This window comes from Mytilus californianus, unplaced genomic scaffold (assembly GCF_021869535.1).
Source record: "Mytilus californianus isolate M0D057914Y unplaced genomic scaffold, xbMytCali1.0.p SCAF_18, whole genome shotgun sequence".
In the NCBI taxonomy this organism is placed as follows: domain Eukaryota; kingdom Metazoa; phylum Mollusca; class Bivalvia; order Mytilida; family Mytilidae; genus Mytilus; species Mytilus californianus.
This window is the reverse complement of record NW_026262666.1, coordinates 4,634,769-4,653,741: the sequence shown is the minus strand read 5'-3', so window position 1 is coordinate 4,653,741 and position 18,973 is coordinate 4,634,769. Positions and strand designations below refer to the sequence as shown.

General features: G+C 34.1%; 1 protein-coding gene across 1 annotated transcript in view; it reads left to right on the top strand.

The window, feature by feature from the left end:
- Window positions 1–18,973, top strand: part of LOC127726784 (cell death abnormality protein 1-like) — a 102,984-nt gene that overhangs the window by 10,652 nt on the left and 73,359 nt on the right. Inside the window, exon 2 of the mRNA XM_052234239.1 lies at window positions 71–239. Coding sequence (XP_052090199.1) covers window positions 71–239 — 169 coding nt within the window. The remainder of the gene's footprint in view (window positions 1–70; window positions 240–18,973) is intronic.

The window sequence follows — 18,973 nt, the reverse complement described above, 5'->3', positions numbered from 1 at the left end:
TTGATGTTCCTAATGAAGGTGGTGCTTTTTGATAATTTTCATGTGATCATCAATTTTTGTTCCTTTTCAGATATTGATATCCTGTTTACTGTGTAAATCATGTGAAGCAGCAGTAGGAGATGTTACTTGTACTACCAGTGATTCCAGTAACTGTACAACATATGGCAATGCAGAATGTAATACAGACAAATGCCTTTGTATGGATAATTTCTATGATAATGGAATAACCTGTCTATCAAGTAAGATTCCAGTAGGGAATAAATCTAGATAGTTGAATTGATATGATTTTTATACGACCGTAAACATTTTTGAGTCATATAATGCTATGGTATCGCCGTCGGCATAGATGTCTGCGTCTGCGTCGTCCGAAGACACATTTGGTTTCCGGACGATAACTTTAGTTTAAGTGAATGGATCTCTAAGAAATTTTACCAGAAGGCTCAATACCACAAAAGAAAGGTTGAGATTGATTTTAGGGTTTATGGTACCAACAGTTTAGGAATTAGGTGCCAAAGACAAGCACTTTTGTAGCTTCCGGACCATAACTTGTGTTTAAGTGAATGGATCTCTCTAAAATTGTCCTACAAGGTTCCATAACACAAAAAGAAGGCTGGGATTATTTGGGGTAATTACTCCAAGAGGGAGGTGGTTCAAAAAGTTTTGGGGGATTTTTTTTCTTATTTTTTTGGGGGGTTCATATTTTTTTTCTTTAAAGTTTTTGAAATTTCAAATGATTGCACAGTATTGCGCAATAGCAAGAATCTTCACTTGCACAGTATTGCGCAATGACACAGTATTGGGAAATAGTTAGAAATCTTCAATTGCACAGTAATGCGCAATAGCACAGTATTGCACAATAGCACAGTATTGCGCAATAGCAAGAAATCTTCAATTGCACAGTATTGCACTATAGCAAGAAATCTTCAATTGCACAGTATTGAGCAATAGTAAAAATCTTCAATTGCACAGTAATGCGCAATAGCACAGTATTGCACAATAGCACAGTATTGGTTTCCGGAACCTGTTTTCAAATTAGTCCATATTAAGGTTTGGAGGGTCTAAAATTAAACTTTGTTTGTTTGATTTCAACTAAAATTAAATTTTTGTGTTTTTTTATATGCTGAATCTAACCATGTTGTTAGATTTTGGATATCAGACCATTCCAGGTAAATTAAATGTCCCATCTCAGATTTTTAAGATCTTTGACCACATTTATTTTGTGTCAGAAACCTATATCATGTCAAAAATTTGAACACAATCCAAATTGAGACAGTATCAAGCTTGAATATTGTGTCCAAACTTGCCCCAACTGTTCAGTGTTAGACCTCTGCGGTCGTATCTGGCGGCGCTCAGCGAAGCATTTTATTCTTCTTATGTACCACGACAAACCTCTGTAAACCGAATTATTTTCATGGAATTTTTGTTTGACGTTTATCATTTTTCAGTCAATTTCGCTGCAATTATACATGTATCCGAGATTCTTTACTTGCATATAGAGATTTGGTCACATGGACTATTCCCATCTGCCATTGAGACCTATAATGAAGGGGATGTCTATTTAACTGAACCAGATCAAGATGTTCAAATACATACATGACATAGCCATAAATTGAGGGGTGCTGCTTTACCCAAATTCCAGACCTACAAAACTGATTTATTGTATACTATTGATTTGTTCTCATCTTGATTTGCATAAAATATTAGCCATTTGATATCAAGAAAACAACAATCAATCAAAACCAATTACTGAGTATGTTTGGAAATCTGATACATGTATATACCAGTACTGGAAAGATATTCATTATTGTGACCGCTTTAATAGCTAAGTATTATAGCCTTTAAAAGTTAATTAGATTTTAGCTAATATCCTACGACTGATTCCAACCTGTCTCAATCAGAATAAATTATACAGGTCTGTCATTATTCTGTCTTTTTTTTAAAGAAATGAAACAAATAGAGCCCAGGTATTTAGTGTTATTTGTGGGATATGGTAATGGTCTCCTTATGTTTTTCCACTGTTTATCAGTCCTTCCTTCGGAAACACATTAATAATCAGAATACACTTTCAAATATGATAACAAATATAACAGTTCATGATGGATTGTTGGGTTAGTGTTGCTAAAAGTTAAGTTTCCAAAGAGACTTAAGTGTTAACACCTGCCAACTTTCAAAATCTACATTGGATATATTTAGAACTTTTCAAAATATGTTTATAATGAAAAAAACTGTGAACAACTATACTAATTCATGATTAATTGATTGATGTTGTTGTTATGCCCACTTTCAGCACACTTTACTAAAATCATGGTGGACAGTTTTTGTTGCCAAAGGAAGCCGGAATACCTAAAGTGAATAACCACCTTCGACAGAAAAACTTTAAAGTGAATCATAATCTGAAACTCCTGTTATATTTGCTTCCCTCAAGTTAAACATGATGAGATGCAATGTATGGAATGATAGAAAATTTAATTTGAATCGACAATATTAGGAGATTTTTATGTTTAGTTTAATCTGTTTTGATGGAGACCTGAGTAAGTATATTATTTTTGAAAGAAAAACATATGTCGAAAGCAACAATGGCACATACCAGATTGGGTTGGTGTGGTCTGCTTTCATTATTATTGAAGTTATCCTTGCATGTATCTTATTCCACCTCAGTGCTATCAGCTTTTTGATTTTGTGATTTTGACTTCATTTTCACTCGTGAAGAGTTCTAGTGTGACGTCACTTTGTGCGTTGAGGCTTTAGCTATCTCGGCTGTGTATTTTTATATGTTGGATTAAGTTGTTTTATGTAATGTATCCGTTTTTATTCTGTAGTTAGTCCCCACTTTGGTTTTATCATCTATATCTATTATATAGTCATTTTATAATATTTACTGTTTTCAGAATTATAAATTATTCTAAATAATAAGGATGTTCTTGTCCCAGTCAGAAAATCCTGGCCGTGTTAGGCGCAACTTTTTGGAAGTTTTTGTCCTCGGTGCTCTTCAGCTTTGTACTTGTTTTGGCTTTCAAACTTTTTTTATCTGAGCGTCACTGGTTAGTCTTGTGTGGACGAGACGCACGTCTGGCAGTTGAATTTTAAGCCCAGTACCTTCTGCTAGCTATTATTCGTGTGTTTCTTTGTCCTATATGTTCTCCCATTTATTTGTATTGTGGTCCTGTCATGTGATGTTGTCGTTTTGGTGTTGTGTTTGACGTTGCCATAAAAGCGGGAGGTTTGGCATGCCACAAAACCAGGTTCAACCCACCATTTTTCTTCTTAATATGTCCTGTACCAAGTCAGGAAAATGGCCATTGTTATATTATAGTTCGTTTCTGTGTGTGTTACATTTTAATATTGTGTTTTTGTTGTGTCGTTGTTCTCCTCTTATATTTGATGCGTTTCCCTCAGTTTTAGTTTGTAACCTGGATTTGTTTTTATCTCTATCGACTTATGAGTTTCGAACAGCGGTATACTACTGTTGCATTTATCCAGAACCGTTTTGAAGCATTTCCAATTCTACTTGCTGATGGATAACAGAGTGTTTCATGAAAATAAAGCAAATGCTCACACGATTTGAAATTACCGGAGTTTCATTAGATGTTTTCAACCAGTTACAAAAAGTTTTTTTTCTGCATTCTCGTTGGGAAAAGGGGGTGCAGAATACCTAGGCAGATTACAGATTACTTACATTTATGTGTCATGTATGAAACTTCAAATTTAAAAAAAAAAGTTGAATATGTTTTATATACCTGAATGGCTTAGTTTTACTATAAAATAAGTGTATGTGAACTTTCTTGTAAAAGAAAATCTTTTATATTATTAAAATCTTCATAAATAAACTGCTGTTGAATTATTGTCTTCCGGTACACTAATTTGCCAATATTTTCCCGTATGCAGTGACCTTATTTATGAGACCTCTCGTTAGAACTTCGGCCATCTCACAGCGCAAGTGCGAGGGGGAAAACTGTGATGAAAGAATGTAAACAAATGTGCACTGGAAGGTAAATAGTTATAACTGATTCTTAAAGAACACATTTAATACAACTAATCATTGAGCAACTGTTAAGGAAAAGTTAAATTAACAAATGGGAACGCACGGAAAATTTAAACATGAATATCATGACTCTTTCAGCTCACTTATTTGTCACGTTTTATACGTGCTCTATGTTGATTGTTTATCAATGTCACAATCCGGTAAACTTCGGCAACAAACTCGAAAGTTAGTTAGCTTGCGATCAACAATCACTGAATGAAATATTATTTGTCGATAATACGTTATAGATTCGTACTAAATACAGGACTTAGTTTAGTATATATATGCATGCATTGGTTCAATAAATTTGATAACATTAAAATTACTAGAAGACTTAGTTAATTTCTATATTCCATCTTACTTATAAATGTTCAATCTTACACAAAGAAATGGATTTTGTGTTATATTTATATGAAAGAGATTTAAAGGATGAATATTGAATAGGATTTTAAAGTAAGTTGTGAATACAATTATAAGCCAGTTTGGTTTTTTTTTTTTTTTTTTTTGTCATGGAGCTGGTCCAGTAATAGCTAAAACATTACTGGACTAAATTTCAAGTAAATACCTTTATATCCAGTTCACAAATAGTTGTTGTGGTCTGCTTTCATTGTAATTCAAGTTATCTTTTTATGTATCTTTTTTCACCTCAGAGCTCTTTGCTTACAGGAGCTATTGAACGTTGACTATATTTTATCGTATGGTAACGAAAACACCTTGTGAACTCAACTCCTCTGAGACCATTTTACAGAAAGCTCCCATACTTGTTGGGATTGTTTGCCATCATGTTTAGTTGACCATATTATACCGTCATTTTAGATTTACCATTTTAACTACTAGTAGTTATTGGATTTTATTTGAGTATTGTGACAATAAAACCTTGTGAATGCAACTCCTCTGAGACCATTTGACAGAATTGCGCAATAGCACAGTATTCCGCAATAGCAGAAAATCTTCAATTGCACAGTATTGCGGAATAGCAAGAAATCTTCAATTGCACAGTATTGCGCAATAGCAAGAAATCTTAATTGCAAAGTATTGCACAATAGCAAGAAATCTTCAATTGCACAGTATTGCGCAATAGCAAGAAATCTTCAATTGCACAGTATTGTGCAATAGTACAGTATTGCGCAATAGCAAGAAATCTTCAATTGCACAGTAATGCGCAATAGCACAGTATTGCGCAATAGCAAGAAATCTTCAATTGCACAGTATTTCCCAATAGCAAGAAATCGTCAATTGCACAGTATTGAGCAATAGCATTGAGAAATTTTCAATTGCACTGTATTGGGCAATAGCAAGAAATCTTCAATTGCACAGTATTGCGCAATAGCAAGAAATCTTCAATTGCACAGTATTGCGCGTCAACAAAGTATTGCACAATAGCATTGTATTGCGCAATAGCAAGAAATCTTCAATTGCACAGTATTGCGCCATAGCACAGTATTGCACAATAGCACAGTATTGTGCAATAGCAAGACATCTTCATTTGCACAGTATTGCGCAATAGCAAGAAATCTTCAATTATACAGTATTGCGCAATAGCAAGAAATCTTCAATTGGCCATTATTGCGCAATAGCACAGTATTGCACAACAACACAGTAATGCGCAATAGCACAGTATTGTGCAATAGCAAGAAATCTTCAATTGCACAGTATTGCGCAATAGCAAGAAATCTTCAATTGCAAAGTATTGCACAATAGCAAGAAATCTTCAATTGCACAGTATTGCGCAATAGCAGAAAATCTTCAATTGCACAGTATTGCGGAATAGCAAGAAATCTTCAATTGCACAGTATTGCGCAATAGCAAGAAATCTTAATTCCAAAGTATTGCACAATAGCAAGAAATCTTCAATTGCACAGTATTGCGCAATAGCAAGAAATCTTCAATTGCACAGTATTGTGCAATAGTACAGTATTGCGCAATAGCAATAAATCTTCAATTGCACAGTAATGCGCAATAGCACAGTATTGCGCAATAGCAAGAAATCTTCAATTGCACAGTATTGCCCAATAGCAAGAAATCTTCAATTGCACAGTATTGAGCAATAGCATTGAGAAATCTTCAATTGCACTGTATTGGGCAATAGCAAGAAATCTTCAATTGCACAGTATTGCGCAATAGCAAGAAATCTTCAATTGCACAGTATTGCGCGTCAACAAAGTATTGCGCAATAGCATTGTATTGCGCAATAGCAAGAAATCTTCAATTGCACAGTATTGCGCCATAGCACAGTATTGCACAATAGCACAGTATTGTGCAATAGCAAGAAATCTTCATTTGCACAGTATTGCGCAATAGCAAGAAATCTTCAATTATACAGTATTGCGCAATAGCAAGAAATCTTCAATTGGCCATTATTGCGCAATAGCACAGTATCGCACAACAACACAGTATTGCGCAATAGCACAGTATTGTGCAATAGCAAGAAATATTCATTTGCACAGTATTGGGCAATAGCAAGAAATTTTCAATTGCACAGTATTGCGCAATAGCAAGAAATCTTCAATTACACAGTATTGCGCAATAGCAAGAAATCTTCAATTGCAAAGTATTGCACAATAGCAAGAAATCTTCAATTGCACAGTATTGCGCAATAGCAAGAAATCTTCAATTGCACAGTATTGTGCAATAGTACAGTATTGCGCAATAGCAAGAAATCTTCAATTGCAAAGTATTGCACAATAGCAAGAAATCTTCAATTGCACAGTATTGCGCAATAGCAAGAAATCTTCAATTGCACAGTATTGCCCAATAGCAAGAAATCTTCAATTGCACAGTATTGAGCAATAGCAAGAAATCTTCAATTGCACAGTATTGCGCAATAGCAAGAAATCTTCAATTGCAAAGTATTGCACAATAGCAAGAAATCTCCAATTGCACAGTATTGCGCAATAGCAAGAAATCTTCAATTGCACAGTATTGTGCAATAGTACAGTATTGCGCAATAGCAAGAAATCTTCAATTGCAAAGTATTGCACAATAGCAAGAAATCTTCAATTGCACAGTATTGCACAATAGCAAGAAATCTTCAATTGCACAGTATTGCGCAATAGCAAGAAATCTTCAATTGCACAGTATTGCGCGTCAACAAAGTATTGCACAATAGCATTGTATTGCGCAATAGCAAGAAATCTTCAATTGCACAGTATTGCGCCATAGCACAGTATTGCACAATAGCACAGTATTGTGCAATAGCAAGAAATCTTCATTTGCACAGTATTGCGCAATAGCAAGAAATCTTCTATTATACAGTATTGCGCAATAGCAAGAAATCTTCAATTGGCCATTATTGCGCAATAGCACAGTATTGCACAACAACACAGTAATGCGCAATAGCACAGTATTGTGCAATAGCAAGAAATCTTCAATTGCACAGTATTGCGCAATAGCAAGAAATCTTCAATTGCAAAGTATTGCACAATAGCAAAAAATCTTCAATTGCACAGTATTGCGCAATAGCAGAAAATCTTCAATTGCACAGTATTGCGGAATAGCAAGAAATCTTCAATTGCACAGTATTGCGCAATAGCAAGAAATCTTAATTGCAAAGTATTGCACAATAGCAAGAAATCTTGAATTGCACAGTATTGCGCAATAGCAAGAAATCTTCAATTGCACAGTATTGTGCAATAGTACAGTATTGCGCAATAGCAATAAATCTTCAATTGCACAGTAATGTGCAATAGCACAGTATTGCGCAATAGCAAGAAATCTTCAATTGCACAGTATTGCCCAATAGCAAGAAATCTTCAATTGCACAGTATTGCGCGTCAACAAAGTATTGCGCAATAGCATTGTATTGCGCAATAGCAAGAAATCTTTAATTGCACAGTATTGCGCCATAGCACAGTATTGCACAATAGCACAGTATTGTGCAACAGCAAGAAATCTTCATTTGCACAGTATTGCGCAATAGCAAGAAATCTTCAATTATACAGTATTGCGCAATAGCAAGAAATCTTCAATTGGCCATTATTGCGCAATAGCACAGTATCGCACAACAACACAGTATTGCGCAATAGCACAGTATTGTGCAATAGCAAGAAATGTTCATTTGCACAGTATTGGGCAATAGCAAGAAATTTTCAATTGCACAGTATTGCGCAATAGCAAGAAATCTTCAATTACACAGTATTGCGCAATAGCAAGAAATCTTCAATTGCACAGTATTGCGCAATAGCAAGAAATCTTCAATTGCAAAGTATTGCACAATAGCAAGAAATCTTCAATTGCACAGTATTGCGCAATAGCAAGAAATCTTCAATTGCACAGTATTGTGCAATAGTACAGTATTGCGCAATAGCAAGAAATCTTCAATTGCAAAGTATTGCACAATAGCAAGAAATCTTCAATTGCACAGTATTGCGCAATAGCAAGAAATCTTCAATTGCACAGTATTGCCTAATAGCAAGAAATCTTCAATTGCACAGTATTGAGCAATAGCAAGAAATCTTCAATTGCACAGTATTGCGCAATAGCAAGAAATCTTCAATTGCAAAGTATTGCACAATAGCAAGAAATCTCCAATTGCACAGTATTGCGCAATAGCAAGAAATCTTCAATTGCACAGTATTGTGCAATAGTACAGTATTGCGCAATAGCAAGAAATCTTCAATTGCAAAGTATTGCACAATAGCAAGAAATCTTCAATTGCACAGTATTGCACAATAGCAAGAAATCTTCAATTGCACAGTATTGCGCAATAGCAAGAAATCTTCAATTGCACAGTATTGCCCAATAGCAAGAAATCTTCAATTGCACAGTATTGAGCAATAGCATTGAGAAATCTTCAATTGCACTGTATTGGGCAATAGCAAGAAATCTTCAATTGCACAGGATTGCGCAATAGCAAGAAATCTTCAATTGCACAGTATTGCGCAACAATAAAGTATTGCGCAATAGCATTGTATTGCGCAATAGCAAGAAATCTTCAATTGCACAGTATTGCGCAACAATAAAGTATTGCACAATAGCATTGTATTGCGCAATAGCAAGAAATCTTCAATTGCACAATATTGCGCCATAGCACAGTATTGTGCAATAGCAAGAAATCTTCATTTGCACAGTATTGCGCAATAGCAAGAAATCTTCAATTATACAGTATTGCGCAATAGAAAGAAATCTTCAATTGGCCATTATTGCGCAATAGCACAGTATTGCACAACAACACAGTATTGCGCAATAGCACAGTATTGTGCAATAGCAAGAAATGTTCATTTGCACAGTATTGGGCAATAGCAAGAAATCTTCAATTATACAGTATTGCGCAATAGCCTTGTTTTCAAATTAGTTCATATTAAGGTTTGAAGGGTCTAAAATTAAACTTTGTTTGAATTCAACTTAAATTAAATTTTTGGTGTTTTTTTTATATGCTGAATCTAACAATGTTGTTAGATTTTGGATATCAGACCATTCTAGGTTAATAAAAGATTTTTGACCACATTTATTTTGTGTCAGAAACCTATATTATGTCAAAAATTTGATCACAATCCAAATTCAGACAGTATCAAACTTGAATATTGTGTCCAAACTTGCCCCAACTTTTCAGGGTTAGACCTCTGCGGCAGTATCTGGCTGCGCTCAGTGAAGCATTTAATTACAGTAGTCATGGGACATATCAGCTGTGGTCGTCTGGGCCAAACAATTTCAGTAAATTCAAATACCAATTTTGTAGTTATATTGCCTTGAAATATCAGTTTTCTGCTAATTTTGGGAAGGGTATAATGTTTTTGACCTGTTCGCCTGGCCGTCCATCTGTCCGTCCTTCAGTCTGTCTGTCAGTCCTGTTCCTGTCATCGCAACTCCTCTGAAAACCCACAACATAATTTCATGAAACTTTGTAGATAATACGGACATACCCATTTGAGGCCATGGGCTGTTTTCTATTCTTTGCTTGGGTTGTTGTCTCTTTGACACGTTCTTCATTTCCATTCTTAATTTTATACTCTGTAGATGTGCATATTCACAGGAAATTAGGATTCATTTTTTTTTCAATGAGTTTAATTTTACGCTCCTTTGAACTTAGAATTTTGGCCTACTTTATACATTTATACATTGTTATACTACTGTAACAGTTTATCATTGCAACTCCTCTGAAACCGCACAACAGAATCTCATGAAACTTTGTAGATAATTAAGACATATATACTATATAGATGTGCATGTTGACAGAAAATAATATGATTCATTTTTTTTGGTTGGAGTGATGGCTTATTAAACTAAGAATTTTGGCCTAAATATACTTCTGCAACAGTTTGTCATCGCAACTCCTCTGAAACCACACAACAGAATTTCATGAAACTTTGTAGATAATTAGGATATACTATGTCAACGTATGTAGATGTGCATATCGACAGGAACTCATGATTCAATTTTTTTTTGGAGTTATACCCCTTTGAACTTATGAGATAATAAGGACTTTCAGGGATTCAAATTAGAGGTGGTCCAAGGTCTGTGACCTTCCATTTTTGAATTCGGACCATCTTGTGGGTATTAAGCTACACTTTCCTATTTTGCAGGTAAAAAAAATCCAATTTAAGCATTTTGAATAAAATCTATCAATCTGGTATAAACATAATCTTAAAAATGTAACTTTACTAAACTTATGTGTTTGCTTAAATTCTTTACAATTGATTTGATGTGTAGTCACGTGACCAGTTGTTGTATGACACAGGGAAACTCGAGAATATATTATTCAAACATTGCTCATTATTGAAGGCCATTCGGTGACCTATAGTTGTTAACTTCCATGTCATTTGGTCTCTGGTGAAGAGTTGTCTCATTGGCAATTATACCAGTTTTTCTTATTTTTAGAATAACTAGTAAACGGTATGAGATTTTTTATACGACCGCAGGTAGTAATATGTTATGGTGTCTGAAGACATTTTGGTTCGCAGACAATAACCTGAGTATAATGTCAAGGATCGCTATGAAATTTTAGCACAAGCTTCCATACAAGTAAAGGATGGTTGGGATTGTTTTTGGGGCTATTGTCCTTGCGGTTTTGTAATTAGGGGCTTAAAAAGGTCAGTTTTACTGGTTCATGGAAAATAAATCGGTTCGCAGACAATAACTTTAGTGTAAGTGTATGGATGTGTAAAAAATTTTAGTACAAGGTTCTATACCACAATAGGAGGGTTGGGATTGATTTTGGGGGTTATTGTCTTCGCTGTTTTGTAATTAGGTGCCAGAAAGGAGCCAAAAACAATTATTTGTCTGGTATTAAGACAAAAACTTGAGTATAAGAGATATTTCTTTGGTCAAAATTTTTACACAAGGTTCCACACCACAATAGGAAGGTTGGAAATAATTTTGGTGGTTATTGTCATAGCTTTTTAGGAATTAGGGGCCAAAAAGGGTCATAACAAAAACAATTTTTTGTCAGTTGTCAGGTTCACAGACAATAACTTGAGTATAAGTGTATGGATCTCTATTAAATTTTAGCACAAGGTTCAATACCACAATAGGAAGGTTGGGATTTATTTTGGGGGTTATTGTCGTAACTGTTTAGGAATTAGGAGCAAAAAAGGGACCAAAAACAAGCATTTTTCATGTTTCAGGACAATAATTTGTGTATAAGAGTATAGATTTCTATGCAATTTTATCACACGGTTCCATACTTCAAAACGAAAGTTTAGAATGATTTTTGGAGGGTCATGCCCATACCGTTAAATAATTATGGGCCGAAAACAACTATTTTTCTGGTTTGCAGGCAATACTGTGAGTATAAGTGTATGGATTTCTATTCAACTTTAGCAAAAGGTTCCATACCACAATAGGAAGGTTGGGGTTTATTTTGGGGGTTATTATAGTAGCTGTTTAGGAATTAGGGGCCAAAAAGGGCCTAACAAAAACAATAATTTGTCTGGTTCACAGACAATAACTTGAGTATAACTGTATAGATCTGTATTAAATTTAAGCACAAGGTTCCATTCCACAATAGGATTTATTTTGGGGGTTATTGTTGTAGATATTTAGTAAGAAAGGACCAAAAAGGGGTTAAAAACAAGCATTTTTTCATGTTTCAGGACACTAATTTGTGTATAAGATTAGGGATTTCTATGAAATTTTACAACAAGGTGTCATACTTCGAAAGAAAAGTTGGGATTGATTTAAGGGGTCATGGTCCAAACTGTTAAATATTAAGGGGCTGAAAAGGGCCCAAAAAAACTAGGACTTTCTGATTTCTGGACAATGACTTGAGTCTAAGTATGTTTATTGCTATTTAATTTTGCAACAAGGTGTTATACCAGAAAATTAAGTTTGAGATTGATTTTAGGGGTTATGACCCTATTGGTTTAGTTAAAAGGGGCCAAAACCAATACTTTGTATAAATTGCTTATTCTTTTAGCAATTTCAATGGGGTTTAATTCAAAAGTCTTGAATTTTTCGGAGTCTTTTATATGCTGAATCTAATTCGGTATTTAATATTTGGATTTTAGGGTCTGTTTTTGAAATGATTCATATTAAGGTCCAAAGGGTCCAAAATTAAACTTTGTTTGATTTCTTTAAAAAAAAGATTATAAGTGTTCCTTGATATGCTGAATCTAATTATGTATTTTGATTTTTTGAATTTTTAGGCATGTCTTCAAATTGGTCCACATTAATGTCCAAAGGGTCCAAAATACAACTTTTTTTTATTTAAAAAAAAAAATTGAATTCTTTGGGTTCTTTGATATTCTGAATCTAAGCGTGTATTTAGATTTTTGGTTTCGGGCATGGTCGGCCCACATTAAGGTCCAAAGGGTCCAAAATTAAACTTTGTTAGATTTAAGAAAAAAGAATGGTTTGGGTTCTTTGATATGCTGAATCTAAGTGGTATTTAGGTATTTGATTTTGGGCACAGTATTCAAAATGGTCCAAATTGGGGTTCAAAATTGAACATTGTTTGATTTCATCAAAAATTAAATTGCTTGTGTTATTTGATATGGTAAATCCAACATTGATTTTGTGCTTGGTTTTCAAAGTTGGACAAAATTTGGGTCCAAAATTAAACTTTGTTTGATCTCTTCAAAAATTAAATCTTTGGTGTTCTTTAATGTGTGCAATCTAACAGTGTTTTACATTTTTGATTTTGGGCCCGTTTTTCAAACTGGTCAAAAGTATCCAAAATAAAAATTAGTTTGATTTTTAATAAAAAATGAAACAATGTGGTTATTTGATATATATGCTGAATCCAACCATGTATTTAGAATTTGAATATTGGACCATAATTGGTAAATGTCTAATTTTAAAATTATTTAAGAACTTATACCACATTCATTCTGTGTCAGAAACTATGCTATTATTACATATTTGCTCAGAATCTAAATTCAGAGATGTTATTGCACAATCAATTATGGGTCATAGTTGGAAATAGATAATAACATCATATCTAATTTTAGAGAACTATTTTAGTGGTTTACATCACTGGTTCCTGGAAAATAAATTGGTTCACAATCAATAACTTTAGTATAAGTGTATGGATGTGTAAGAAATTTTAGCACAAGGTTCCATACCACAATATGAGGGTTAGGATATTAAATAGTTAATAAAGCTCTACATTTATAGATTTATTGCACAACTAATAGTTGAGTCATAGTTTGAAATAGATTTGCTTTTTCAGATATATTAATTTTTGGTGATAATTGTGTATGCATTGTTAACATATTTGAATGTTTTTTTATGGTTGAAAATTCCCTTGGAAATTAAAATAGACCTTTGTCCATCTGTTGAAAACTAAATGGAAGTGTAGGTAAGTGAAGTTTTTAAATACAATTGTGCCATACATTATGTTATGTAACATCTTAATAACAAAACATTTTTTTTGATAATACTCTATTTTTATTGAAGGATATATTTCATTACATTACATTAATGTGTAGATAAAGTTGTTGACATTGATAGATAAGTTGCAGATATTAGTTTGTGACAAAAAAAATATTAAAAACACAGATCAAGTTTGAATTTTGGTGGCGTCACTTTAACCGTTCTAGAGTTATGCCCCTTTATAAATGGAAAATTTTTATTTTCTTCTAAATATTAAGTAATTTTTAAAATTGGAGTTATCTTCCTTTGTCCATGATTATAGTTGAATCAACTACAATCAATGCTTTATACAATGCAATGTTTAATTTTGACTTCCACTGATAAAACACAGATCAAGTTGAATTTGGGTAGTGTCACTTTAACCATTATTGAGTTATGCCCCTTTATAAATCGAAAGATTGCAAAATTTTTAGTTTCCATTCTGTAACTTAAGTTTGCCCCAACCAAACATTATGAAACCTATACACAATATTCATTACCACAAAACTAAGATCAAGTACACTTTTTTGTTTCCGTTTTCTAACTTTAGTTTGCCTCAACCAAATGTTATGAAACTTATACATAATGCTTATTACTACATAATACAGAATAAGTACGAAATTTGGTGGCAACCCTTTTACCATTCTTGAGTTATGTCCCTTTATAAACATAAAAATTGCTGAATTTTTCGTTTCCGTTCTCTAACTTTAGTTTGTCTCAACCAAATGTTTTAAAACTTATACACAACCGTTTTAGAGTTATGCGTGTTTACAAATAGAAAAATTGCTGAATTTTTAGTTTCTGTTCTCTACTTAATTTAGCCTCAACCAAAAATTATGAGTCTTACACACAATGCTTATTACCACAAAACTCAGATCAAGTTCAAATTTGGGTAGCATCACTTTTACCGTTCTTCAGTTATGTCCCTTTATAACTATATGATATGCAAGCGGGGGCATCATCTGTGTCCACATGTGGACACTATCCACATTTATTTTACAATACTTTTCTAATTACTTTGTATAAATTGCTTATTTCTTGACCAACTTCAATGTGGTTTAATTCAAAGTCTTGAATTCATGGCTTTGATATGCTGTATCTAACCGTGTATTTAGATTTAAGATTTTGGGCTCTATACTAGTATTTGAATTGATATAGGGTCCAAAATTAAACTTTGTTTGATTTAATCAAATATCGAATTATTGGTGTTCTTTGAAATGCCGAATCTAAGCATGTATTTAGATTTTAATTTTGGGGCCTTCTTTCAAATTGGTCCACATTAAGGCCCAAAGTGTCCAAAATTATTCTTTTTTTTATATAAAAAAAAATTTGAATTCTTTTGGTTCTGAATATAACTGTGTATTATAAATGTTTGATTTTGGGACCGGTTCTCAAATTGGTCCACATAGTCCAAAATTAAAGATTTTTTTAATTTATGAAAAAAACATTCAAGTGTTCTTTGCTAAACTGAAACTAAGCATGTATTTAGATTTTTGATTTCGGGCCAAGTTTTCAGTTGGTCTAAATTGGGAACTTTAAATGTTCCACATTGATGTCCAAAGGGTCCAAAATTAAAAAAAAATGAATTCTTGGGATTCTTTGATATGCTGAATCTAACCGTGTATTTAGATTTAGCAAATTGGCCCATGATAGGTAAAAGTCCAATTTCAAAATTTTCAGTTTTTCGACCACATTCATTCTATGTCAGAAACCTATGCTATGTCAAATATTTAATCACAATCCAAATCCAGAGCTGTATCAATCTTGAATGAAGTGTCCATACTTGTGCCAACTGTGCAGGGTTTGACCTCTGTGGTCGTATCAAGCTGCGCCCAGCGGGGCATTTTATTTGTATTGGTGTGACCTCTTCCAAAAGAAAACCTGGTGATACAGCAGAGGTGACTGATAAAACGCAGCCCAAAAGTCAGAATTTGACTAAAGACCAAAAATATGACAGCCAGAGAAAAGTAAGAAAGTAAATTTTTGACCGAACGGAAAGTTTACAGTCCTTGGCTAGATTTTGATGAGGCAACTAGTTTAATGTCGTGCAAGCATTATTTCAAATATCCCACACACATGAAAGGGAAGGTGCCCTGGTTCGTGGGACAACAACCTACAGGACCTAAAACTTGACCCCCATAAAAAAGTCACGAAACTACCTCCCAGCATATATCTTGCCAAAAACAGTGGTTAAATGAAACTGGCCCCATGTTTGAAAACAAAGCAGGTATTATCTGATACAAAGTTAGGCCATGTGTTCTTATAAGCAGCAACTAAAACCAGAACAATTAAACCACATTTAATTAAACCATGGAAGTAAAATGAAAAGGAATAACAACGATTAATTAGCATGTATTAATGACCTGCAGAGCTCTGTACTAAAGTCATATGATTTTATTCAATTATTGTCTCAGCGACAAGACCCCTTTGGTTACTATCTGTGATACCGCGGTTGTAAAATGGCATCTGGAATTTCTTATCAGCCATGTGATTTTAACGAGTCCGGTATTTATAAAGCACCTGTGGAAAATCCCTAGTTTATCAATAACAAGGTGGCGCTTTATCATATAAAACTTCTACCTTCAGAAGGAAATCGGATGATGTAAAAAACTTGAAAAACGGACAAGAATTGTTTAAACTACAACAGTTTAACATGGAAAATTGTATTTATTTTTGCTTTTTAACTGGATTTTCGAAGGAAATATCGGTTATTGATTTGGGGATGTACGGCGGGCGGGCGGGCGGACTAGCGGCTGCCAAACAGTGTCTTTTCAATAACATGAAAACGCTGTGATGATTTTTTTTTCAAATTTAGATATGTTGTTTCCTGTGACTAAATGAAGTTCAATTTTCACGATTTTAGTATTTCTCCTTTTTGAGTTATCGCCATTTTTAATATCCAAAAGTGGTATTTTTAAATATTTTTCTCTTGTTATCATATTATGACTTAGTGTATGGTAAATGTCTTATCTCACAATAAAAATTGGAGTAAAGATTTATTTGAAAATTTTCTATTTCCTAAGTGGTGATGCTTATAAGCTATATTATTAGACATTTTCAGTATGATTTTCATTATTAATTAGATCTGGGAAATATCTAAGCATATGATATTCATTGGAGTGACAGATTTATTTGAAAGTTTTCTGTTTCCTGATAAGATCTGTAGGACTGTATATATAAAGTTTGAAATTTACTAGTAGGACTGTATAAATGAAGTTTGAAATTTACTATTCATTATTAAACATTATTTAGATAATTAAGTCTCCCTAAACCATATATATTCTTACCCCCACCCCCTTCAATTTGAGAATGTGCTGTTATCTTGTAAACGGTAGAGATCCCCACCTCTAAACCATATACATTCTTGTGTGGGACAATAAAACAAATCAAATGAAATATTGGGGAAGTCCCCGGGTTCACCCCCACCCCCCTTCTTTTTGAAAACTTGTAAACGGTCAAGATCCCTACCCTGAAACCATATATTTTCTTGTATGGGACAATAAAACAAATCAAATGAAATAAAAGGCGAGTCCCCTGGGGTCACCCCACCCCCTCCTGTTTGAAAACTTGTAAACGGTCGAGATCCCCATCCCGAAACCGTATATATTCTTGAATGGGACAATAAAACAAATCAAATGAAATATAGGGGAAGTCTAGGGTGTCATACCCTACCCCTCCTTTTTGAAAACTTGTAAACGGTCAAGATCACCACCCCGAAACCACATATATTCTTGTATGGGACAATAAAACAAATCAAATGAAATAAAAGACGAGTCCCCTGGGGTCACCCCCACCCCCTCTTGTTTGAGAACTTGTAAACGGTCTAGATCCCCACACCCAAACCATATATATTCTTGTATGGGACATTAAAACAAATCAAATGAAATTGAGGGGAAGTCCCCTGGGGTGACCCCCGGCCCCTTCTTTTTGAAAACTTGTTAACGGTCAAGATCCCCACCCCGAAACCATATATATTCTTGTATGGGACAATAAAACAAATCAAATGAAATAAAAGGCGAGTCCCCTGGGGTCACCCCCACCCCCTCCTGTTTAAAAACTTGTAAACGGTCAAGATCCCCACCCTGAAACCATATATATTCTTGTATGGGACAATAAAACAAATCAAATGAAATAAAAGGCGAGTCCCCTGGGGTCACCCCACCCCCTCCTGTTTGAGAACTTGTAAACGGTCGAGATCCCCAACCCGAAACCATATATATTCTTGAATGGGACAATAAAACAAATCAAATGAAATATAGGGGAAGTCTAGGGGGTCATACCCTACCCTTCTTTTTTGAAAACTTGTAAACGGTCAAGATCCCCACCCCGAAACATATATATTCTTGTATGGGACAATAAAACAAATCAAATGAAATAAAAGGCGAGCCCCCTGGGGTCACCCCTACCCCCTCCTGTTTAATAACTTGTAAACGGTCGAGATCCCCACCCCTAAACCATATATATTCTTGTATGGGACAAAAAAAGGGCGAGTCCCCTGGGAATCACCCCCCCCCCCTTTTGAGAACTTGTAAACGGTCGAGATCTCCACCCCTGAACCATATATATCAATTTAATATTCCTGTTCGTCATTTCAAGAAGATTTGAATGACATACAGGGTCAATCCATAGGCGTCACTTATGCATATCACAAATCAATTTGTACTGGACTTTGCCCAATGTCAGGCGACCATGGGAATGACGAATTATTGGAGTTTTGTTTGGGAGACTTCGTAACAGCTTCCTCTTCGTAACAGCATCCACTTCGTAACAGCATCTTGTTACAATTATTTCTTGTTACTGAAGTTTTATATATTTTGAAAAGACATTGTATTAATGATAAATAAAATTTTGAATTTTTTTCTTCTTTTCCTTGGTAAATTGTTTGAAGAATTTTGTGGCAAGTTTGTTTGTTATTCTGTAAAAACTAATTTTCTGAATGCTATATATTTTTTTTGATGAAGTGAACTCCTTTAAAAACTAAGCTTATATTGTCTATTAATAAACATATATTTAGATTTCTGATTTTGTGCCCAGTTTTCAAGTTGGTCCAAATCGGGGTCCAAAATTAAACTGTGTTTGATTTCAACATAAATTGAATATATATAGGGTTCTTTGAAATGCTTAATCTAAACCAGTATTTCTTTTCATTATTAATAAGATAAT